The sequence below is a fragment of the Eubalaena glacialis genome, chromosome 20 (assembly GCF_028564815.1).
Source record: "Eubalaena glacialis isolate mEubGla1 chromosome 20, mEubGla1.1.hap2.+ XY, whole genome shotgun sequence".
In the NCBI taxonomy this organism is placed as follows: Eukaryota; Metazoa; Chordata; class Mammalia; order Artiodactyla; family Balaenidae; genus Eubalaena; species Eubalaena glacialis.
This window is the reverse complement of record NC_083735.1, coordinates 32,239,381-32,265,787: the sequence shown is the minus strand read 5'-3', so window position 1 is coordinate 32,265,787 and position 26,407 is coordinate 32,239,381. Positions and strand designations below refer to the sequence as shown.

The following is a 26,407-nucleotide window of genomic DNA, read 5'->3' as shown; positions in this document are numbered from 1 at the left end:
TTATTTCTTTTTCTTCTCTGATTGCTGTGGCTAAAACTTGCAAAACTATGTTAAATAATAGTGATGAGAGTGGACAACCTTGTCTTGTTCCTGATCTTAGAGGAAATGGTTTCAGTTTTTCACCATTGAGAACAATGTTGGCTCTGGGTTTGTCATATACGGCCTTTATTATGTTGAGGTAGGTTCCCTCTATGCATACTTTCTGGAGAGTTTTTATCATAACTGGGTGTTGAATTTTGTCGAAAGCTTGTTCTGCATCTATTGTGATGATCATATGGTTTTTATCCTTCAATTTGTTATATGTTGTATCACATTGATTGATTTGCTTATATTGAAGTATCCTTGCATTCCTGGGTAAACCCCACTTGATCATGGTGTATGATCCTTTTAATGTGCTGTTGGATGCTCTTTGCTAGTATTTTGTTGAGGATTTTTGCATCTATGTTCATCAGAGATATTGGCCTGTAGTTTTCTTTTTTTGTGGCATCTTTGTCTGGTTTTGGTATTAGGGTGATGGTGGCCTTGTAGAATGAGTTTGGGAGTGTTCCTTCCTCTTGTATATTTTGGAAGAGTTTGAGAAGGATAGGTGTTAGCTGTTCTCTAAATGTTTGATAGAATTCACCTGTGAAGCCATCTGCTCCTTAGCTTTTGTTTGTTGGAAGATTTTTAATCATAGTGTCAATTTCAGTGCTTGTGATTGGTCTGTTTATATTTTCTGTTTCTTCCTGGTTCAGTCTCAGAAGGTTGTGCTTTTCTAAGAATTTGTCCATTTCTTCCAGGTTGTCCATTTTATTGGCATATAGTTGCTTGTAGTAATCTCTCATGATCCTTTGTATTTCTGCAGTGTCTGTTGTTACTTCTTTTTCATTTCTAATTCTGTTGATTTGAGTCTTTTCCCTTTTTCTCTTTATGAGTCTGGCTAATGGTTTATCAAATTTGTTTATCTTCTCAAAGAACCAGCTTTTAGTTTTATTGATTTTTGGTATAATTTCTTCTTTTTCATTTATTTCTGAACTGATCTTTATGATTTCTTTCCTTCTGCTAACTTTGGGTTTCTTTTGTTCTTCTTTCTCTAATTGCTTTAGGTGTAAGTTTAGGTTGTTTATTTGAGCTGTTTCTTGTATCAATATTAAGTATAAAATTGCCGTACAGGTTTTGTAGATGCTATTTATCAAATAAAAAGTTTCCTGTGTTATGTTTGCTAAGAGGTTTTTAAAAATCATGAATGAATATTAAATTTTATCAGACGTTTTTTCTTCATCTATTGAAAGAATTATATGATCTACCAATGCTTCTGGAATTACAGTCTACTTTATTTGATATTGATATAGACAGACATGGAATCAACCTATATGTCCAGTGATGGATGAATGGATAAAGAAAACAATATGTTTATATACATAATGAAGTGTTATCCAACCATAAAAAGAAGGAAATCTTGCCGTTTGTGACGACATGTATAGGCCTTACGGGTATTTTGCTAAGTGAAATAAATCAGACAGAGAAAGACAAATATTGCATGATCTTAGTTGTATGTTTAACCAAAAAAATACAAAACAAAACAAAACCCTGAACTTATACAGAATAAATTGGTGATTGCCAGAGGTTGGGGTGTGGTTGAGTGAAGTGGGTAAAGGTGATGAAAAGGTACAACTTCAGTTATAAAACTAATAACTCATGGGGATGTAATATACAGCATGGTGACTATAGTTAATAACACTGTGCTGTCCATTTGAAAGTTGCTGAGAGAGCAGATCTTAACAGTTCTCATCACAAGAAAAATAATTAACTTTGTGTGGTGATGGATGCTAACTAGGGTTATCATAATGATCGATCATTTCACAATATATACATATATCAAGTCATTATGTTGGACAACTGAAACTAAAATTATAAGTCAATTATACCAATGAAAAAATAATATAGAGTGGCCTCGTACTCTTTAAACAGTTTCCATCAGTGTTAACATCTTACAAAGCAATAGTACAATACCATAAATGGGAATTTGACACTGATACAGTAAAGGCATAGATCATTTTTTATCGCCAAAGAGATTCCTCATTTTTCCCTTTTATAGCCATACCTACTTCCTCCTATAAGCCTTTTCTCCATCCATGTCCACTGGTAGCCACTAATTTGTTCTCTATTTGTATATTATCATTTCAAGAATGTTACTTAAGTGGCATTATATCCTATGTAACCTTTAGGGATTGGCGTGTTTTTACTCAGCATAATACTCTAAAAAATCAAACAAGGTTTTCCACATATCAGCACCTTTTATTGCTGAGTAGTATTCTATCATATGTATGTACTCAATTTGTTTAACTGTTTACACATTGAAGGATATATATATATTTTACTTTCGGGCTTTTATAAATCAAGCTATGATGAACATTTATGTACAAGTTTTTATGGGAATATCAGTTTTTATTTTTAAGATGCAGATACCTAGGAGTATAATTGTTGTGTCATACAGTAGTTGCATATTTCGTTTTTTAGTTAGTTTTTAAAGAAACTACCAAATTTTTTTTCAGTGACTACCATTTTACATTCTGGCCAGCATTATATGAGTATGCATCGCTTACCATGTTTGGTTTTCTCATTATTTTTAATTTTATTGTTTGATAGTTATGTGGTGATATCTAATTATGGTTTTAATTTGCATTTTCCAAATGGCTAATGATGTTGAAAATATTTTTATCTGCTTTTCTGCCATCTACATATCCTTTTTGTTGAAACGTCTGCTCATGTGTTTTGTCTGTCTTCTAACTGAACTGCTTGTTTTCTTACTACTGAGTTTTGGGGTTCTTTGTATATATGAGAAACTAATTCTTTGTCAGATATAATATATGATTTGCAAGTATTTTCTCCCAGTCAGTAGTTTGCTTTGTTATCCTCTTACCTGGGTCTTTTGAAGTGAAAAGTTAATAATTTTTTTGAAGTCCAATATATCAATTTTTAATTTTATGCGTCATGTAAGGTGCATAGCGTCTTTGCTTAGCCTTAGATCCTGAAGAGTTTTTCCTACATTTTTCTGAAAGTTTTATAGTTTTACATTTCATATTTGAGTCTATGATCCACTTTGAGTTAATTTTTGTGTAGAGTCTGAGGATTAGTTTGACTCTAATCATTTTTTAACCTATGGATTTCCATTTGTTCCTGTACCATTTATTGGAAAGGCCATCCTTATTCCACTGAAGTGCTTTTGCATCTTTGTCAATAATCAGTTGGGCATATTTATATAGATCTATTTCTGGGTTCTCTATCCTGTTCCATTGATCCATAGGTCTATCCCTCTACCAATAACATAGAGTCTTGATCACTGTACCTATATAATAAGTCTTGAAATTGCTAGACAGATTTCTGTCTCTTTATTCTTCTTTTTCTAAAGTATTTTAGCTATCTAATGCCTTTGCTTTTCCACATAAATTTTAAAAAAATATTAACTATAGCTACAAAAAATTTTTCCTGGGAATTGGGCCAAACCTATATATCATTTGGGGCAGAATTGACATCTGTAATATGTTGACTCTTCCAGCCCATGAACACTCTATGTCTCTCCATTTTTTTAGACCTTTGATTTCTTTCATCAGCAGTTTATAGTTCACAGCATCCAAGTCCTGTACATACTTTGTAAAATTTATACCAAAGTATTTCTTTTTTAGAGCAATTGTAAAAGGTATTGTATGTTTAATGTCAATGTTTCAGTGTTCATTGCTACTAAATAGGAACACAGTTGATTTTTGAATATTTACCTGTTATTTCCTGTAACCTTGATGAGCTCACTTACTAGTTCTAAGAGTATTTTTGTGGATTACCTAGGATTTTTTTACATAGACAATCTGCCATCTGCAATCTGTCATCTACAAATAGAGACAGTTTTATTTTTTCCTTTCTCATCTATATGCCTTTTATTTCCTTTTCTTTTTTAGTACTGTGTTGAATAAGTGTGGTGATAGCTCACATCCTTGCTTTATTACAAATTTTAATAGGAAAGTCTTCAGTTTGCAACGTAAGTATAATGTTAGCGGTAGGGTTTTTTTTTGCAGAAGCTCTTTATCAATTTTTAGAAAGTTATCCTCTATTTCTATTTTTCTGAGAGTTTTTTTTTTTTTTTTTTTGTCAAGGGTGAGTGTTGAACTTGTCAGATGTTTTTACTGCATCAATGGATATGATCATGTAGTTTTTCTTCTTTAACCTGTTAACATGATGGATTACATTGATTGATTTTCAAATATTAAACCAGCCTTGCTTTCCTGGAGTAAACCCCACAAGGCCATGGTGTTTTATTCTTTTTATATATTGCTGAATTCTATTTGCTATGCTATTAAGTATTTTTGTGTCTATTTTCAGGAGGGACATTGGCCTGTAATTTTCACTTTTGTATTCTTTCTCTGGTTTGGCAACATGCAAAGATGTTTGCTCTCACCACTGGTCTTCAACACCACACTAGAGATCTTAGCCTGTTCAGTAAGGCAAGAAAATAAAATAAAAGGCATATGGATTTATAGATGATGTGATTGTCTACCTAGAAAATCCCAGAGTCTACAAAAAAGCTACTGGATTTAATAACTGAATTCAGCAAGTTTGCATGTTTCAAAGTCAATTTACAAAAATGAATCTGATTTTTATATGCTAGCAATAAAATATTTGAAATGTAACTAAAATGAACCATTTATGATAGAACTAATGTTGTTTCAGAGTACAAATCTGCAGCAAGTAGGAAATAAGACCTAGAGATCTAATACACAGTATAGTGAATATAGACAATGATATTGTATTATAATTTTCAAACTTGCTAAGGGCCTACAATTTAATTATTCCAACCTCTAAAAAGAAATAATAATTATGTGATGTGATAGAGGTGCTAATTATTGCTACAATTGCAATCATATTACAATATATAAATGCATCAAATTCACATATTGTATACCTTAAATATGCATAATTTTATGTGTCAAATATGTTTTAATAATAAGTAAATAAAATTGTTTTCATTCTGTGTTCAAAAAAAAGAGAAAATAACAGCACTAAAGACGTGAAATACTTAGATATTGTTAGCATAATGTGAGAAAGATCTGTATACTGAAAACTGTAAAATGTTGATGAAAGAAATCAAAGAAGACCTAAGGAAATGGACATATATATCATGTTCATTGATTGGAAGCCTCAGTATTGTTAAGTTGTCAGTTCTCTCTAAACTGATGTATAGATTCTACGCAGTTCCAATCAACATTCCAGTACTATATTTTGTAGCAACTGAGAAGCTGATTCTAACGCTTATGTGGAAAGGCAAGAACTTAGAATAACCAAAAAAATTTCCAAAAAAAAAATAACACGTATGGATAACTTACGCTACTTGATTTAGATAGTTTTTATAATGCTACAGTAATCAAGACAGTGTGTTATTCACAGGAAGATAGACCCAAAATGGACTCACACATATAAGGTCAAATGATTTTTCACGAAAGTGCAAAAGCAATTACATGGAGGAAGTATAGTCTTTTCAAGAATTGGTGCTGAATAACTGGTTATTCATATGCAAAATGACCTCCATCTATACCTTATAACATATATAACAACTCAAAATGAGTGATAGATCTAAATAACCAAAACTTAAAACTATAAAACTTTTAGAAAAAGACATGGTAGAGGAATCTTTGTAACTTTGGATTAGGCAAAGATTTTTTTTAGGGGTAACACCAAAAGCATGATTCCTAAAGTGAAAAATTGATATAGTGAAGGTAAGAATTTAATCAAATTACTGCCCTTTGTTATATACTTTAAGAAAATGAAAAGACAAGTCACAGCCAAATACTCACAGAAAATATTTTGAAATCACTTATTAGATAAGGGACATGTACCTGAAGGCTTAAAAAAGTTAAAACTCAATAATAATAATAATAAAAACAATAAAAAGTGGATAAAGTATTTGTCATTCACCAAATAATTATACAGATGGTAAATAAACATGAAAAGATGCTCAACATTATTATTCTTTAGGAAAATCTAAATTAAAACCAAAATGAGAAACTATTACATTCTTATAGTGGCTAAAACAAAACAAAACAAAAACCTGACAATGCCACCTGCTGGAGAATATGGAGGACACTCTTCTGCATTGCTGGTGGTAATACAAAATGGTACAGTTCCTTTGGAAAACAGTTTGGCTGTTTCCTATGAAGTTAAACATAGCTGGTAATACCACTCTGAGATATTTACTGCAGTGAAATAAAAACCTGTTTAAAAAAAACCTGTAAGAGAATGTTTATAGTGACTTTATTAATAAGCACCCCAAACTGGAAACAACCCAAATGTCCTTACTGGTAAATGGATAAACAAATTATGATTTATCTATACAATGAATCACTACTCAAAAATAAAGATAAATGAACTATTGATACGTGTAACAAACACCAAGGATCAATCTCAAATTTATTTTGCTGAGTGAAAGAATCAATTTTATACACAGACACACATACACACACACACTAAACACACGTGCATGTATAACATACATGTATTTTCTGGAAAAGGCAAAACATAGGAACCGAAAAACAGATCAGTTGCCAATAGCTTGGTGTAGGGGGAGGTGTATGGGGAAAATTTGGGGGTTAATGGAACTGCTCTATATCTTAATTATGGTGTAATTATATGAGTGTATGCTTTAGTCAAAACAACACTATACATTAAAAAATAAATCTTATTGTATGAAGTTATAAATTAATTTTTTAAATGCAAAAATTATGAGTTCATATGGATATTTGTAGTCAGTTTAACCTGATCTAATTATAATTAGCATAATGGTATTTTTACCAAGCTTCTTTAATTTGATCATTATGTCTTCTCTTTCTCTGAAAGTATAGATTTCTCATGTCATTCACATGACTATGTATTGCTTTAACCAACGATTGTTTTTTGAATATATCTTACTAAAGATATGCAAAGAACTTTACTACAAAGTCTCTTGAAATAAATCCTTTCTTTATTATCAAATTTATGTGAGATTTGATATTGATTTATTTAGCTTTGTTCCAAAACTTAATGTTATGTTTCTGAATTGATAACACATTTATATTATTCAAAAGTCAAACCTATGTAGAAAATTATACACAGAAAATTCTTAGAATTTTTTTACACTTTTATAATCATCTTTATTACATGTGTTTTTATTTTATTTTTTATTGAAATATAGTTGATTTACAGTGTTGTGTTAGTTTCAGGTATACAGCAAAGTAATTCAGATATACATACATATATATATATATTCTTCTTCAGATCCTTATCCCTTATAGGTTATTACAAATCAGCTGATTTTTCAGCAGAAACTCTACAGGCCAGAAGAGAGTGGCAGGATATACTTAAAGTGATGAAAAGGAAAAACCTACAACCACGAACACTCTACACAACAAGGCTCTCATTCAGATTCGACAGAGAAATCAAAAGCTTTACAGATAAGCAAAAGCTAAGAGAATTAAGCACCACCAAACCAGCTTTACAACAAATGCTAAAGGAACTTCTCCAGGCAGGAAACACAAGAGAAGAAAAAGACCTCCCAAAACAATTAAGAAAATGGTAATAAGAACATAGATATTGATAATTACCTTGAATGTAAATGGATTAAATGCTCCAACCAAAACACACAGACTGGCTGAATGGATACAAAAACAAGACCCTAATATATGCCATCTATAAGAGACCCACTTTAGACCTAGGGACACATACAGACTGAAAGTGAGGGGATGGAAAAAGATATTACATGCAAATGGAAATCAAAAGAAAGCTGGAATAGCAATACTCACATCAGATAAAATAGACTTTAAAACAAAGACTGTTACAAGAGACGAGGAAGGACACGACAAAATGATTACCAGAACAATCCAAGAAGAAGATATAACAATTATATATGCACCCAACATAGGAGCATCTCAGTACATTAGGCAAGGGCTAACAGCCATAAAAGGGGAAATCAATAGGAACACAATACTAGTGGGGGACTTTAACACCCCACTTACACCAATGGACAGATTGTCCAGACAGAAAATAAATAAGGAAACACAAGCTTTAAATGACACAATAGACCAGATAGGCTTATCTGATATTTATGGGACATTCTACCCAAAAGTGGCAGAATACACATTCTTCTCAAATGCACACGGAACATTCTCCAGGATAGATCAAATCTTGGGTCACAAATCAAACCTCGGTAATTTTAAGAAAATTGAAATTGTATCAAGCATCTTTTCTGACCACAGTGCTATGAGATTAGAAATCAGTTACAGGAAAAAATCTGTAAGAAACACAAACACATGGAGGGTAAACCATTCACTACTGAATAACCAAGAGATCACTGAAGAAATCAAAGAGGAAATAAAAAAATACATAGAAACAGATGAAAATGAAAACACGATGACCCAAAATCTATGGGATGCAGCAAAAGCAGTTCTAAGAGGGAAGTTTATAGCAATTCAATCTCACCTCGTGAAACAAGAAAAATCTCAAACAATCTAAACTTACACCTAAAGCAACTAGAGAAAGAAGAACAAAAAAACCCCCAAAGGTAGTAGAAGGAAAGAAATCATAAAGATCAGAGCAGAAATAAATGGAATAGAAATGAAGAAAACAATAGCAAAGATCAATAAAACTAAAAGTTGGTTCTTTGATACGATAAACAAAATTGATAAACCTTTAGCCAGACTCATCAAGAAAAAAAGGGAGAGGATTCAAATCAATAAAATTAGAAATAAAAAAGGAGAAATTACAACCGACACTGCAGAAATACAAAGGATCATAAGAGACTACTAGAAGCAACTATATGCCAAAAAAAAAGACAACCTGAAGAAATGGACAAATTCTTAGAAAGGTACAACCTTTCAAGACTGAACCAGGAAGAAATAGAAAGTATAAACAAACCAATCACAAGTAATGAAATTGAAACTGTAATTAAAAATCTTCCAACAAACAAGTCCAGGACCATATGGCTTCACAGGCGAATTCTACCAAACATTTAGAGAAGAGCTAACACCATTTCTTGTCAAACCCTTCCAAAAAATTGCAGAAGGAGGAACACTCCCAAACTCGTTCTATGAGGCCACCATCACCCTGATACCAAAACCAGACAAAGATGTCACAAAAAAAGAAAATTACAGGCAAATATCACTGATGAACATAGATGCAAAAATCCTCAACAAAATACTAGCACACAGAATCCAACAACACATTAAAAGGATCACACACCATGATCAAGTGGGATTTTTCCAGGTATGCAAGGATTCTTCAGTATACATAAATCAATCAATGTGATACACCATATTAACAAATTAAAGAAGAAAAACCATATGATCATCTCAATAGATGCAGAAAAAGCTTTTGAAAAAATTCAATTACCCATTTATGATAAAAACTCTCCAGAAAGTTAGCATAGAGGGAACCTATCTCAACATAATAAAGGCCATATATGACAAATCCACAGCAAACATCATTCTCAATGGTGAAAAACTGAAAGCATTTCCTCTAAGATCAGGAACAAGACAAGGATGTCCACTCTCACCACTCTTATTCAACATAGTTTTGGAAGTCCTAGCCACTGCAATCGGAGAAGAAAAAGAAATAAAAGGAATCCAAATTGAAAAAGAAGTAAAACTGTCAGTGTTTGCAGATGACATGATACTATACATAGAAAATCCTAAAGATGCTACCAGAAAACTACTAGAGCTCGTCAATGAGTTTGGTAAAGTTGCAAGATACAAAATTAATACACAGAAATCTGTTGCATTTCTATACACTAACAACAAAAGATCAGAAAAAGAAATTAAGGAAACAACCCCATTTACCATCGCATCAAAAAGAATAAAATACCTAGGAATGAACGTACCTAAGAAGGCAAAAGAGTACAGTTTTGTACTCCAAAAACTATAAGACAGTGATGAAAGAAATAGAAGATGATACAAAGAGATATACATGTGTTTTTAAACACTTCTCTAAATGCATTACAGAATGACTGTCCCATCCATTCCCTGAAATAACACTGTTCTCAATGTAGCAAGTGGTTAGCACTAATTACCGCCTTTACAGAAAATTCTTACTTCCAGTCTGCCGCCTACATCCTTTGCTTCCTGGTCCCAAGGAGTTAAATCATTTTTATTAGTGACTTCTGTATTCTCTTAGTGGTCTTTGTGCAAAAATATGAAAATAAGTGTATTTATTCTTATTCTGTATCCTTTCTGAAACAAGAGGATGCATGTTATGTAACTCTTATTCTGTCCTCGTTTTATTAACTTAATATATCTCAGAGTCTTCTTCATATCAGAACACAGAGCCCTTACTTATTTTTAACCAGTTTATAATAGGGTCTAAAAATTGTGTGTAGTTTATTTAACTAGTTCTTTAATAATTGGTACTTGGCTTGATTCCAATATTTTATTATTTTAAAAAAATCTTACAGTGAAAAAAACCTTACGTGTGTCATTTTTATATGTGCATGTGTATCTACAAGGCAGATTCCCAGGAGTGATATTTCTAGGTAGTATAATTCTAATTTTGATAGCTAATACCAGATTTTGGCACTGATTTTAGTGCTTTGCACACTTATCAATAACATATGAGAAGGGTCTGTTTCCCCACAGTCTAGCCAACAAAGTGTATGGTCAAGTTTTTTTTCCACCTTTGGTACATGAGAAATGGTATCTTGGTATAGTTTTAATTTTCATTTCTTTTTCATGAGCCTGATGGTAGATAGCTAGATATCTAGATAGATAGGGATAGATGCATTTAGACATCAATTTCAACACAGATATAGATAAAAAGATAAATTTCTTTGCCTTGCAATGAGAAGTAGTTTTCTTTCTTAATTTGTCTTTTGGCTTGGCTTTTCGTGTGTATTTTTTAACTGCCATACAAAATACTTTTTTTTTTAAGGCAGGATTCATCAGGTTTTTATTTGATGGTTTCTAGAGTTTGAGTCATAATTAGAAAGGCCTTCCCACTTCATGGGTATGAGGGAAGTTTTAAATTTATTTTCCATGGTAATTTTAGAATCAACATGTCTAGCTCCTATTTTTTAAGACTATGTTAAATTTATAAATTGAGCTATAGAGAACTGTTTAGTCTTCACATCTCACATTTTGTCTTTCCAGTTTTTCGTCTTCAGAAGTTAATTTCTCATAGGTTTTATACATTTATTGATAACTTTTCTTAGGTATATTGTCTTTCTGTTTGCTGTTGTAAATGTATCTTCTATCTGCTAACTATATATTGTTTTTGTTTGTAAAATTACCTTAGTTTCATATTGATTTTATATCCTATTGCCTTACTAAATTTCTTTGTTTTTAATCATTCTTAAGTCTATTACATTGGTTTTTTCCCACATATAATTATACCATTTGCAAATACAGGTAGTTTTATCTCTTTCTCTTTATTTTTATATTTTCAGTTTCTTTCTCTGTTCTTATTGCTTTGGCTAGTTTAGTACAGTTTTAACTAGTAGTAGTAATAATGGTAACATGGGTCATGTCTGTTTTCTTCTTTACTTTAGGGAATGTTACCTCATTGAGTAATACTTTTTAGCTTTGGGGGCTAAAATGTAGGTTTGGCTCTGTGTGTGTGCACATGCATATTTTAGAATTTGAATAATAGTAAGGCAATATTCATAGATTCATACTATACCAACAATTTGAAAAATAATCTTTCAGGGACTTCCCTGGCAGTCCAGTGATTAATACTTCACCTTCCAATGCAGGGGGTGTGGGTTTGATCCCTGGTCGGGGAGCTAAGATCCCACATGCCTCAGGACCAAAACACCAAAGCATAAAACAGAAGCAATATTGTAACAAATTCAATAAAGACTTTAAAAATGGTCCACATCAAAAAATCTTAAAAAAAAAGAAAAATAATCTTTCAGCTTTTATAGGGATGACTTAAGATATTCTTATTGGCATTCAATAGAAATAATTATAGTGATATATTTCCTAACCTTGAACCATCTTGCATTCCTAGAATCAATCTCAATTTTGACATGATGTATTATCCTTTTAATAGGATGTTGAAATTTGTTACAGTAATAAGTGAAATTGGTGAGAGAATTTATCCCATTAGAAATGTAGAAATTATGGTACAGTCAGCCTCCTTGAAATTGAGTAATACCCCTTCTTGATCCCTTGATGTTATTTTAATGCATCAACATACTTTGCATATGAGTAATGTCCTAGAATAAATACTATGAAATTATGATAAATAACAGTAATTCTCTATGGTCTTTGTACTCCAGAAATTTATAATCTGGTTTAGGTCCTACAGTAGGAACAATGAACATAGCAAGCTTAATTTTTTAACCTTTTACAATCTGTCCTTTATTCAACAAATGTTTATTGAGATAATATTGCATAGTGATTCAAATTTAAACTCTGGAGGCCAACTGCCTGCATTTAACTTCAGCCCTGTCCCCTAGGGCAATTGATGCTCTCTGCCTCAGTTTCCCTATATTTGCTTTTATTATTTTTATTCTTTTACAGCTTTATTGAGGTATAATTGACAAATAAAAATTATACATATTTAAGGAGTACAATGTGATATTTGATATATGAAATCATAAGCTAATTAACATATACACCACCTTACATAGTTAACATTCTTTGGTGTGCCGTGAGAAATCTTAAGATCTTCTCTAGCAAATTTCACATATACAATGCAGTATTATTAACTATAATCATCATGCTGTACATTAGGCCTCCAAGACTTATTCATCCAACATAATTGGAACTTTGTACCTTTGACCATCTCCCCATTTCCTCCATCTCCCAACCCCTGGCAACCACTATTCTACTTGCTGCTTTTATGAGTTGGACTATTTTAGATTCCACACATAAGTGTGATCATACAGTACTTGCCTTTTTATGTCTGGCTTATTTCACTTAGCATAATGTCCTTCAGGTTTATCCATGTTGTAAATGTCAGGATTTCCTTCTTTCTTGAGGCTGAATTATATTCCACTGTATATGTACATCACATTTTCTTTATCCATTCATCTCTCAATGGACGTTTAAAAAGTGGGCCTCTTTGGCATCATCTTGCATGGCTGGCAGTATTCACTATACTCTCACCTTCCCTTGTGGGGGAAATCATGGCTGAAGGCAGCTCTCTTGGCACTGAGCTGTGCTGCCTTGGGGGAATGGTGACATGGGTAAAGTGAAACTGTTTTTACCTTCTTCAATGTGTCTATTCTTGGATTTTTTGCTCCAGTGTGGCGTGGGACCTTTCCTTGGATCTTGGGCCACATCTGTGGGTGTTTGTCAAAATTGTTGTTTCTATGGAGAGATGAGGGCTAAAAAACTCCTATTCTGCCATCTTGCTGATGTCACTCCAGAAGATTAATGTTGGTACATTATCTCTACTTGTTTATAGTTTACAGGAGGAAGAAACAATGAGAGTGAGAGCAAGAGCAAGAGTGAGAGAGAGACTCAAAGTAACATATAACAAAAGGGCCAAATTAAAGAAGTGCCAATCAAATTAGAAGTGAGAAGGCAGATTGAGGAATTTTTAAAAAATATTTATTGTTTTTACTTATTAATATAATTAATTTTTTTAAAAATTTTTGGCTGCAACGGGTCTTAGTTGCGGCACTCGGGATGTTCGTTGCAGTGCGCGGGCTACTCTCTAGTTGTGGTGTGCCGGCTTACTTGCCCCGTGACATGTGGGATCTCAGTTCCCCGACCAGGGATCGAACCCTCATGCCCTGCATTGGAAGGCAGATTCTTTACCACTGGACCACCAGGGAAGTCCCAGGAATGTTTAAATTCAGTGAAAGGAGGTGGAAAGCATTCCAGGTTATGGAAACAATATGCCTAGAGACATGGGGCTAAATAATAGTTATTTTCAAAGAGTATGGAATTCATAGTTATAACTGGAGCTGAACCTCTGAAGGAGGGGAGGGATACAAGAAAAGTTGAAGTAAAACAGTAAATCTTGATAACTGATTTGATGTGGAGACTGGGTGGGCCGTATTAAGTAAAAAATAGCTATTATTGAATCCAGCTCATCAGGAGTATGCATAGAGTTTGGGGGAAAGTCTTATCTATTGGGAGAACTATCTTGAATGAAGAAAGAGTGTAAACAATACTTTGATACTGGAATGTAAAGCCAAAGTTGGGTGTTAAAGGCGAATACTTGGAAACAAGTGCTTACGTATAAACAATATCAGCGAGGCAGAATAAGGGAGCAGTGGAGAGACAGTGCAATTGTGAAGTGAAGTGCAGTTGAGACTGAGGAGGCATTTCAAATTGAGAATTGTGTACCAAGCTTTTTTACACACGTCTTGGAATGTTCGTTTTGGCTGGGGCTCTAAAGATGGCAGGATATGTTTGGAGCATCTGTATCTTAGTGATTGAGAGTATGGCTCTGGATTCAAACTGTCCAAGTTCATATCCTTCAGCAGCACTTAACTGTGCTGCCCTGAGCAAGTTACTTGTACTTCCCATCTGATGTTTGATTTGTTCAGTGGGGAAAAAATAGTATCTAATTCACTGGCTGGATTTGAGGATTAAATAGAATAGTTAATGTAAATCCATGAGAATAGTGCTATTATTATATGGCAGTTTATATGGACTCTTCTTCTCAAAGCAGAAAAAAATAATGTTAAGTTGTAAAACAATAAAATCATTCCAGTGAGAAAATGGTGAGCTTTTCTACATTTGAGTGAAAACTTTTAATCCATACATTAAAACTATTTTTCATTGTAATTCAACAAAATGCTTTGATTGAAATGTTTGATCAAGGCTTTGGTAACCCTAACCAAACATCACAAGAACAGTAAAGTCATCAATAACTTGGATCCATTGGATATGTTTTAGAAACCCAGATTGCTTAATCTCATTTAATTAAGACTATTTTACAAATTTGAAACAGTTGAAGACATACGGAAAGATTGTACTTCAATTTGCTTCAGACTAGAATTTTATGAACTACAGACAAATTACTAGCAGGAGTTATCACATGTGAATTGTTTGTCAAAATTAACTATAATTATATACTTATTTATTTAGCTATAGAGATTATCCAGATTATGTGGGAGCAGCATTTCCTGGAAAGATGTGTGTTACCAGTTATTCTGCAGGAATTGCTTTGGTATGTAATTACTTAATCTTATTATTTGAAAAAAATACATTTAAAAATTACCCAGCATTACAGCATATATTTTATACACTTCACATTTATATTTACATTTAGAGATTGCATTTATATTCCGTCACTCTGAAAACTTTGAAGTATGTAGAAGGAATAGTATTCTGAAGTACAAGTGTCTTATTGCAATTATTTGGAAGTTAAAGTGGAATAAAAATATAATAAATACACATGTATTCCTTATTATATAGAAGAGTGCATTATGAAAAATTATCCGTAAAGATATTTCTGTAACCAAAATAGATTTTTTTTTCTTGTAAGTATAAAATTGGAAAAATAGTCTTATAGATAAATTAACTTCAAAATCAAAACAAATGATCAACCAAAAAGTATGATAAAAATCCATTAAAATGTTTCAAATTTTTCTACATAATATTTAAAAGAAACTTTTATGTCTATTTTAAATATTTATAGTTCTTATAAATATTTTATATTTAAATAAATTATTGGTATAATTAGATGCATCACTGAAAGAGAAGTAATTCATTGAGCCTTTCCCCCACCTATTCATCCTTTTTAAAAATAAGTTTAAGTACTATATAGTATTTTAAAATTACAAAGTAATTTATGTTATTCATGTCCATTTTTAAAAGAACATATAGAAACATAAATGGAAACTTATATAATCTGGCATCTTCCGAGGGATGAAGCAATAATCATTGTTAACATTTTGATTAATATGTATCTCCTACTTTGGGTTTTTATCTGTTACTGTGGCTCCCCACTATATGTTTTTGCAAAAATGGAATTTTACATGCATATTTTTATTTCTGATACTCTTCCAATTATTTTTATTACAGAATTTATGCATGCATGCATGTATATGTAAAATTGTTTAAATTGTAGCTATAAAAAGCAAAGTTTGTTAGCAAAACTCTCTTCTTTATCCCCTTCATGAAGTCCTATGAGAATTTATAATTTCTATTTAAATTCTCTGGTAGTTAAGTTTATTTATTTAAAATATATATACTTTGACCCCTACTTTGATTAATAAACTTTAGACAACATTGGTAATATTATCTTTGACATATTTAACCTACTCTCTCTATTTGTCATATATATTGTGAAGTTTTTATTACTTTATTAATACTTATAATATTAGTAATCTATATTAAACACATTCTTAAATATTATATGTATATACATAATATATATAATTATATATTATAGATGTTATACAATATATAATACACAATAATATATAATATATTAAATATTATTGCATAATATATTACCATCTTAATGTATTTATGTTTTTATTATTTATATTAATTATTTAAAAAAATCTTTTTACCTTAAGCACAGTCCATTGATTATTTGCTATGAAAAATGAGACATGTAAAATAGTACACTTCTCATATCCATTGTTAAGAGTTATAAAATTTATAATTTATTTTATAGAACTTTTGTACTTTGTCTACAGGTTGATTTTTAAGTTAAATCAATAAATATTATTTTATGGTATTATGAATATAAAAATGATATTAACTCTGAATCAAGAAATAAATAAGTTGTTATTCTGGTAAAGCTTTGATAGCCAAAAGAGGTCTAATGGAGCTTCTCAATTTTTTTCTAACTTATTTTACTTCTGTGGGTGGAACCAACTGCCACAGAAAATTAAACTTCATCTTCCTTTTCTTGGAATTCTTTGCTCTTTTTCTAGAATAACTTCAAGTTTAAAAAATTTTGAACACAGTGTATATAAGTGGCAAACACTGTTATTTTATTAATGAAAACACTTTTGCTCTCCCTCCACATTTGATTGATAATTTGACTAGGTTTAGAATCCTAGTTCTAACATCCTTCTCTCTCAGCATTCTGAAGATTGATGTATTGTGTTTTTGTCAACTCATTATGAAGTGCAAGGATGGCAAGGAAATTGAGGGTGTTTGTAAGAGAATCTGAACTGCTTAAAGGAGGAGAGAAGTCAGTAAGGAGATTAGGAACAGTGAAAACGTAGGAACCATGGTTTGGTTGTGCTGATGGGTATGCAGATTGTTGTAGTTGAGGTGCTAGTGGAGTTATCAGGAGAGACAGCAAGTGGTCAGGATGTGGGATGCACAGAGATGACAGAGGGCTTGCAGTTATTGATAAAAATCTGTTGACAAGGTCTAGAGTGTGAACCATAGGAATGAGTGGGTGAGGCAGGATGTAGGATAGAATTATTAGAGGAGTTGAATTCAAGGAATGATGCTTTTACAAAGCTTTTATACTTATATTTTTATAAACCTTTATATTTCTTTGTTTAAAAGCTCTTATACTTTTACCACAATTGAATATGTCTCTAAACAAGAATTGTTTTTTATGCTTTAAACATAATATAAATTGTATCCTGCTGTATCATTCTGCAAATAGATTGTTTTGGTTTCCACTTATAATTTTGAGATTTAATGGAATTACAGTTAATTTTTAAAAGACTTTGTTTTTTAAGAGAAATTTTAGGTTCATAGCAAAATTAAGAGGGAAGTACAGAGATATCCCATATAGTCCTTGCCCCCCTACACACATAACCTCCCTCACTGTTAGCGTCCACACCAGAGAGGTGCATTTGTTACAGATGATGGACCTACACTGACACATTACAACCACCAAAAGTTCACAGCTTACATTAAGGTTCATTTTGGTGTTATACATTGTGTGAGTTTTGACAAATATATAATGACATATATCTAGCATTATAGTGTCATAGAGAGTAGTTTCACTGTCCTCAAAATCCTTTGTGCCTAGTAAATTTTTTGCATTGGTGCTTGATACTTTATTATATGAATGCCACACTGTATCCTTTATGCTTTTCATGGGAATTTTGGTTGTTTCTATTTTTGCCATTACAAACAATATTTAATAAACATCTCTATACATAACTCTTCCAATTTCCATTTGATCTTTTTGTAAATTGAAATGTAGTTGACGTACAACATTATGTTAGTTTCAGGTGTACTACATAGTGATTTGATATTTGCATACCTTACAAAAAGTCATGACAAGTCTAGTAATTGTCTGTCCCCATACGAAGTTAATATTATTGACCTTATTTCATATGCTGTATATTATACCCCCATGGCTTATTTATTTTATAACTGGAGGTTTGTACTTCTTAATCCACTTTACCTATTTCACCACCACCCCACCCCCTCCCCTCTGGCAGCCACCCATCTGTCTTTGCTACCTGAGTTTGTTTTCATTTTCTTTTGTTTGTTTCTTTTGTTTTTAGATTTCAAATATAAGTGAGAGCATACATATTTGTCTTTCTCTGTCTGACTTATTTCACTCAGTGTAATACTCTCCAGATAGACCTTCCATGTTTTTGCCAATGGCAAGATTTTTATTGGGGGGGTGTATAGTTGTTTTACAATGTCGTGTTAGTTTCTGCTGTACAGTGAAGTGAATCAGCTGTATGTATACATATATCTTCTCTTTTTTGGATTTCCTTCCCATTTAGGTCACCACAGAGCATTGAGTAGAGTTCCGTGTGCTATACAGCAAGTTCTCATTAGTTACCTATTTTATACATATTGTATAAATGTGTATATATGTCAGTCCCAATCTCCCAGTTCATCCCACCCTCCCGCCCCCTTTCCCCCCTTGGTGTCCATACATTTGTTCACTATGTCTGTGTCTCTATTTCTGCCTTGTAAACAGGTTCATCTGTACAACAAATGGCAAGATTTTTTTAAAATTTATTTTTAATTTTTTTTGACTTTTTATTTTATATTGGTGTATAGGTGATTAACAATGTTGTGTTAGTTTCAGGTGTACAGCAAAGTGATTCAGTTATACATATGCATGTATTTATTCTTTTTCAAATTCTTTTCCCATTTGGGTTGTTACATAATATTGAGCAGAGTTCCCTGTGCTATACAGTAGGTGCAAATGGCAAGATTTTATTGGCTGAGTATTAATCTACTGTGTGTGTATGTGTGTGTGTGTATATACATATACATACATATATATATGTATGTATGTATATGTATATACACACATGTCATATCTTCTTTATCCGCTCATCTAACAATGGATACTTAGGTTGCTTCCATATCATGGCTATGGTAAATAATGCTGCAGTGAACATTGGGGTACATATCGTTTAGTATTAGTGTTTTTGTTTTCTTTGGAAAAACACCCACAAGTGAAATTGTTGGATTATATGCAGTCCAAGTTTTAATTTTAAGAGGAACCTCCATACTGTTTTCCATAGCGGCTGCACCAATTTACAGTCCCATCAACAATGCACAGGGGCTCCCTTTTCTCCACATCATTGCCAACACTTGTTTTTGTCTTTTTGATGACAGACATTTTGACAGGTGTGAGGTGGTTTCTCACTGTGGTTTTGATTTTAATTTCCTTGACGATTAGTGTTTTTGAGCATCTTTTCATGTGTCTGTTGGCCATCTGTATGTCTTCTTTGGGAAAATGTCTATTCAGGTCCTCTGCCCATTTTTAAATCAGGTTTTCAGGGGTTTTTTTGATGTTGAGATGTGTGAGTTCTTTGTATATTTTGAATATTAACCGCTTATTATATATATTGTTTGCAAATATTTTCTCCCACTTAGTAGTTTACCTTTTAATTTTGTCGTTGGTTTTCTTCACTATGCAAAAGCTTTTTAATTTGATGTAGTACCATTTGTTTATTGTTACTTTTATTTTCCTTGCTTGAGGAGACAGGTACAAAAATATTGCTAAGATTGATGTCAAAGAGCATACTTCCTATGTTTTGTTCCAGGAGTTTCATGGTTTCTGGTGTTACATTTAAGTTTTTAATCCATTTCAAGTTTTTGTGGTTTTTTTTTTTTATTGTATATGGTGTGAGAAAGTAGTCCAGTTTCATTCTTTTGCATGTACCTGTCCAATTGTCCCAACACCACTTATTGAAGAGACTGTCTTTTTCCCATTAATTATTCTTGCCTCCTTTGTCATAGCTTAACTGACCATATAAGCTAGGGTTTATTTCTGGACCTTCAATTCTGTTCCATTAATCTATGTGTCTGTTTTTGTACCAGGACCATACTGTTTTGGTTACTGTAGCTTTGTAGTATAATTTGAAATCAGGGAACATGATAACTTCAACTTTGTTCTTTATCAAGATTGCTTTGACTGTTCTGGGACTTTTGTGTTTCCACACAAATTTTAGAAGTATTTGTTCCAACTCTGTGAAAAACGCCATTGGTGTTTTGATAGGGATAATTGAAGCCAAGTAGATTGCCTTGGCTAGTATGGTCATTTTAACAATATTAATTCTTCCAGTCCATGAACCCATATAGCTTTCTATTTATATGTGTTGTCTTCAGTTTCTTTCATCAGTGTTTTATAGTTTTCTGAGTATGGTTCTTATACCTCCTTGGTTAGATTTATTCCTAGGTATTTTTTTTAATGCAATTTTAAAGGAGATTGTTTTCTTAAAATTTCTTTCTGATAGTTCATTGTTAGTATATAGAAATGCAACAACAGATTTCTGTATATTAGTTTTGTATCCTGGAACTTAACTGAATTCATTTATTAGGTCTAATAGTTTTTTGTGGCATCTTTAGGATTTTCTGCATATAGTATCATGTCATCTTCAAACAGTGACAGTTTTGCTTCTTCCTTTCCAATTTGGATTCCTTTTATTTCTTTTTTTAGTCTAATTGCTGTGGCTAGGACTTCTAATACTATGTTGAATAAAAGTGGCAAGAGTGGACATCCTTGTCTTGCTCCTAATCTTAGAGGAAATGCCTTCAGCTTTTCACTGTTGAGTATGATATTAGCTGTGGGTTTGACGTATATGACCTTTATTATGTTGATGTATGTTTCCTCTATACCAACTTTGTTGAAAGTTTTTTTTAAAATCATAAATGGGTGTTGAATTTTGTCAAAAGCTTTTTGTGCATCTATTGAGATGATCATGTGACTTTTATTCTTCAATTTGTTAATATGGTGTATCACACTGATTGATTGGCAGATACTGAACCATCCTTGCATCCCTGGGATAAATCCCACATGATCATGGTGTATGATCCTTTTAATATATTGTTGAATTTGGTTTGCTAATATTTTGTTGAGGATTTTTACACCTATGTTTATTAGTGATATCGGCCTGTAATTTCTCTGTGTGTGTGTGTGTGTGTGTGTGTGTGTATGGTGTCTTTGTCTGGTTTTGGATTCAGAATGATGCTGACCTTGTAGAATGAGTTTGTAAACATTCCTTCCTCTTCAAAATTTTGGAAGGATAGGTGTTTGGTAGAATTGGCCTGTGAAGCTGTTAGGGTCCTGGACTTTTGTTTTTTGGGACTCTTTTGGGTTTTGATTCAATTTTATTACTGGTAATTGGTCTTTTTAGATTTTCTATTTCTTCTTAATTCAGTCTTGGAAGATTGTACATTTCTGGGAATTTATCCATTACTTCTAGTTTGTTCAGCTTGTTGGTATATAATTGTTTGTAGTAATCCCTCATGATACTTTATATTTCTGTAGTGTCTGTTGTAAATTCTCTTTAGTTACTGATTTTATTTGGGCTCCCTCTTTTTTCTGGATGAGCCTGGTGAAAGGTTTATCAATTTTTAAAAATCTTTTCAAAGAACCAGCTCTTAGTTTCATGGATCTTTTCTATTGTTTTTTGTTTCTTTGTTTGTTTGCTTTTTGTCTCTATTTCATTGATTTCCCCTCTGATCTTTATGATTTCCTTCTTTCTCCTAACTTTGGGCTTTGTTTATACTTCGCCTAGTCTTTTAGGTTTAAGGTTATATCGTTTGATATTTTTCTGGTTAATTGAGGTAGGCTTGTAGTGCTATAATCTTCCCTCTTAGAACTGCTTTTGCTTCATCCTATAGATTTTATGTCATTGTGTTTCCATTTTCATTTGTCTCAAGGTATATTTTGATTTCCTCTTGATTTCCCCAGTGACCCATTTGTTGTTTAGTAGCATATTTTTTACACTCCACATGTTTGTATTTTTTGCAATTTTTTTTGTTGATGATTTTTAATCTTATGTCCTGTGGTGAGGACAGATGCTTGATATGATTTTAGTCTCCCTAAATTTATTGAATCGTTTTTTGTAGCCTAGCATGTGATCTATCCAGGAGAGTGCTCCATGTGCACTTGAAAAGAATGTATAGTCTGCTGTTTTTGGATGGAATCTATTAATTTCATCTATTATCTATTATATTTATTAATTACATCTGTCTAGTATGTCATTTACGGCCATTGTTTCCTTGTTGGTTTTGTCTGTGGATGATCTTTCCATTGATGTATGTAGGGTGTTAAAGTCCCCTGCTATGTTGAATTACTGTCAGTTTTTCCCTTTAGGTTGTTAACATTTGCTTTATCTATTTAGGTTTTCCTATGTTGGATGCATATGTATTTACAATTTTTATATCTTCTTGTTGGATTGATACCTTTGTCATTATGTATTGTTCTTTTTGTTTATTACAGTCTTTGATTTAAAGTCTATTCATCTGATATGTGTTGCTGTCCCAGCCTTCTTTTCATTTTTATTTGCATGGAATATCATTTTCCATTCTCTTACTTTCAGTCTGTGCATGTCTTTAGAGCTGAAGTGAGTCTCTTGCAGGCAGCATTTATATGGGTCTTGTTTTTGTATCCATTCAGCCACTCCATTTCTTTTCCTGGGAGCTTTTAGTTCATTTACATTTAAATAAAATATGGCTAAGTACGTATTTATTTCCATTTTGTTTGTTGTTTTCTAATTGTAGTAGCTCTTTTTTGTTCCTTCTTTTCTTTCTCTCTTCCCTTTTGATTTGATGGCTATCTTTAGTGTTTTGTTTGGATAACTTTCCTTTTTTGTATTTGTGTATCTATTATAAGTTTTTGGTTTGTGGTTACCATGAGTTCATATATAACAACCTACATATGTACATGACTATTTTATGTCAATGATCTCTTAAGTTTGAATGCATTCTAACAACCCTGCATTTACACTCCCCCTGCCCATGTTTAATATTTTTGACATCATATTTTACACTTTTTGTTTTGTGTATCCCTTACTACATATTGTGGATATAGGTGATTTTACTACTTTTATATTTTAACCTTTTTACTAGCTTTATAACCAATTGATCTACACCTTTACTCTATGTTTGCCTTTCCAAAAAGATTTTTTTCCTTTCATAACTTTCATGTTTCTAGATATGGCTGTTTGTGCTTAGAGAAGTCCCTTCAACATTTCTTGTAAAGCCAGTTTTGTGGTGAACTCTTTTAGCTTTTGCTTGTCCATAAAACATTTATCTCTCCTTTAATTCTGAATGATAACCTTGCCTGGTAAAGTATTCTTGGTTGTAGGTTTTTTTCTTTCATCTCTTTGAATATATCATCATGCCACTCTCTTTTGGCCTGCAGAGTTTCTACTGAAAAGTCAGCTGATAGTCTTATGGGAGTTTCCTTGTATGTAACTGGTTGCTTTTTTCTGGCTGCTTTTAATATTTCTCTTTTTAATTTTTGACATTTTAATTATAATGTGTCTTGGTGTAGACCTCTTTGGGTTCATCTTGTTTGGGACTCTGTGCTTTTTAGACCTTGATATCTGTTTCTTTCTCCAGGTTAGGGAAAATTTCAGCTATTATTTCTTCAATTATGTTCTCTGCCCCTTTCTCTCTCTTTTCTCATTCTGGGACCCCTGTAATGGGAATGTTAGTATGCTTGATGTCATCCCAGAGGTCTCTCTCAAACTGTTTTCATTAAAAATTTTTTTTTTCTTTCCTGCTTTGGTGATATCTACTACTCTGTCCTGCAGTTTGCTGATCTATTCCTCTGTATTATCTAATCTACTGTTGATTTCTTATAGTATAGTCTTAATTTCAGTTATTGTGTTCTTTAGCTCTGTTAGGTTCCTCTTTATATTTTCTCACTCTGTTGAAATTATCACTGTGTTCATCCATTCTTCTCCAGAGTTTGTTGAGCATCTTTAAGATCATTACCTTGAACTCTATAAATTGCTTTTCTCACTGTTTAGTTCTTTTTCTGGAGTTTTGTCTTGTTCCCTTGTTTGGAACATATTCCTCTGTTTCCTCATTTTGCCATATTCCTTATATATATATTTTTACTATATTATCAATATTATAAAAGGATACAACTCAGGAACATTCAGATGGAAGAGATGCATAGGGCAAGGTATGGGAGAAGTATTGCCGAGTTTCAGTACCCTTCTCAGGAATGCTGCACTTCTGATACCTCCACGCGTTCACAAACCCAGAAGCTCCCTGAACTCCTTCAGGTTCTTTTATGGAGGCTTCATTTTGTCCCTTAGCATGATTGGTGTAATCACTGGCCATTGGTGATTGAACTCAATCTCCAGCCCCTCTTCCCTTACTAGAGGCCTGGAGCAGGGTGAAAGTTGCCACCCTCTAATTAAATAGTTGGTTCCTCTCCATCCATAGGGCTTTCCAAAAATACATCATTAACATAAACTATGATTGAAAGGGGCATATTATGAATAACAAAAGATGCTCCTTTCACTTTTATCTCTCCTGAGCTATTTTGGGACCAAAACCCCACAATTATAACAAACAATGCTTTTATCGCTTTTGCTCTTAATCTTTTAGGAAATTACAATGGCTGAAAATAAAGACCAAAAACAAAGGTGTTCAGTTAACACTATACATTTCCCTCTAATGACTATTTTCACTATATCCCACAGATTCAGATAAGTTGTGTTTTCATTTTCATTGAATTCAAAGAGACCTTGAGACTCTTCTTTGACCAGGTGATTATCTAGAATCATGCTGTTCATTTTCCACATATTTTGGGAAAATTCCAGCTATCTTTTTGTTTTTGATTTTTAGTTAATTTTTAGTTTAATTCCATGTAGTTTGAGAACACTCTTAACATGGTTTATTTATATTTTTATGAATATTTAAAGGAATGTTCTATAACGCAGAATGCAGCATATCTTGCTGAGTGATCTATGTGAGCTTAAAAAAATGTGTTCCTGTTGTTAAGTGGAGTACTCTATAAATATCAATTAGATCAAATTGATTAATAGTGAATTTTATGTCATCTGTATTCCTCCTAATTTTCTACCTGCTTCATCTGTAAATTACTGATAGAGAGATGTTGATGTCTCCAACTATTTTAATAGATTTTTCTGTTTCTATTATTAGTTCCATCATTTTTTAAATTGAAGTATAATTGCTTGCAATATTGTGTTAGCTTCAGGTATACAACATGGTGATTCAGTTATTTTTTCTGATTATATTCCATTATAGGTTATTAAAAGGTATTGAATGTAATTTCCTGTGCTATACAGTAGATCCTTATTGCTTATCTGTTTTATGTATAATAGTTTGTATCTGTTAATTCCATACTCCTTCTTTGTACCTCCCTACTCCCTCTCACTTTGGTAACCATTAGTTTGTTTTCTATGCCCTTGATTCTTTTTCTGTTTTGCATATAGATTCATTTGTATTATTTTTTAGACTCCACATGTAAGTGATATCATATAGTATTTGTCTTTCTCTGTATGACTTACTTCACTAAGTATAATATTGGGTTGGCCAAAAGGTTCATTCGGTTTTTTTCTGTAAGATGGCTGTAGTAGCACTTAGTTGTCTTTAACTTCATTTGAAACAATTTTGTTAGATTGTATGTGACAGCTGTCATATCAGTGTGCATTTAAAAAAAGATTTATCAAAATTGGTGAATTTTTGTATAGTCATTTTAACATTGAAGATCAAAGAAAAAAGCAACATTTTCAGCATATTATGCTTTATTATTTCAAGAAAGGTAAAAATGCAACTGAAACACAAAAAATGATTTGTGCAGTGTATGGAGAAGGTGCTGTGACTGATCGAACGTGTCAAAAGTGGTTTGCAAAGTTTTGTGCTGGAGATTTCTCGCTGGGCGACACTCCATGATCAGGTAGACCAGTTGAAGTTGATAGTGATCAAATCGAGACATTAATTGAGAATAGTCAACGTTATACCATGTGGGAGATAGCCGACATACTCAAAATAACCAAATCAAGCATGGAAAATCATTTGCCCCAGCTTGGTTATTTTAATCACTTTGAGGTTTGGGTTCCACAAAAGTTAAGTGAAAAAAACCTTCTTGACCGTATTTCCGCATGCAATTCTCTACTTAAACGTAATGAAAACGTTCTGTTTTTAAAACAAATTGTGAAAAGTAGAAACTGTACAGTAATGTGGAATGGAAGAGATCATGGGGCAAGTGAAATGAACCACCACCAACCACACCAAAGGCCGGTCTTCATCCAAAGAAGGTGATGTTGTGTATGTGGTGGGATTGG

The 26,407-nt window shown here is 32.5% G+C and overlaps 1 protein-coding gene across 1 annotated transcript in view; it reads left to right on the top strand.

Moving 5' to 3' along the window:
- ADAM32 (ADAM metallopeptidase domain 32) overlaps positions 1-26,407 on the top strand; it is a 170,423-nt gene that overhangs the window by 52,795 nt on the left and 91,221 nt on the right. The window contains exon 10 of the mRNA XM_061177368.1: positions 15,036-15,117. Coding sequence (XP_061033351.1) covers positions 15,036-15,117 — 82 coding nt within the window. The remainder of the gene's footprint in view (positions 1-15,035; positions 15,118-26,407) is intronic.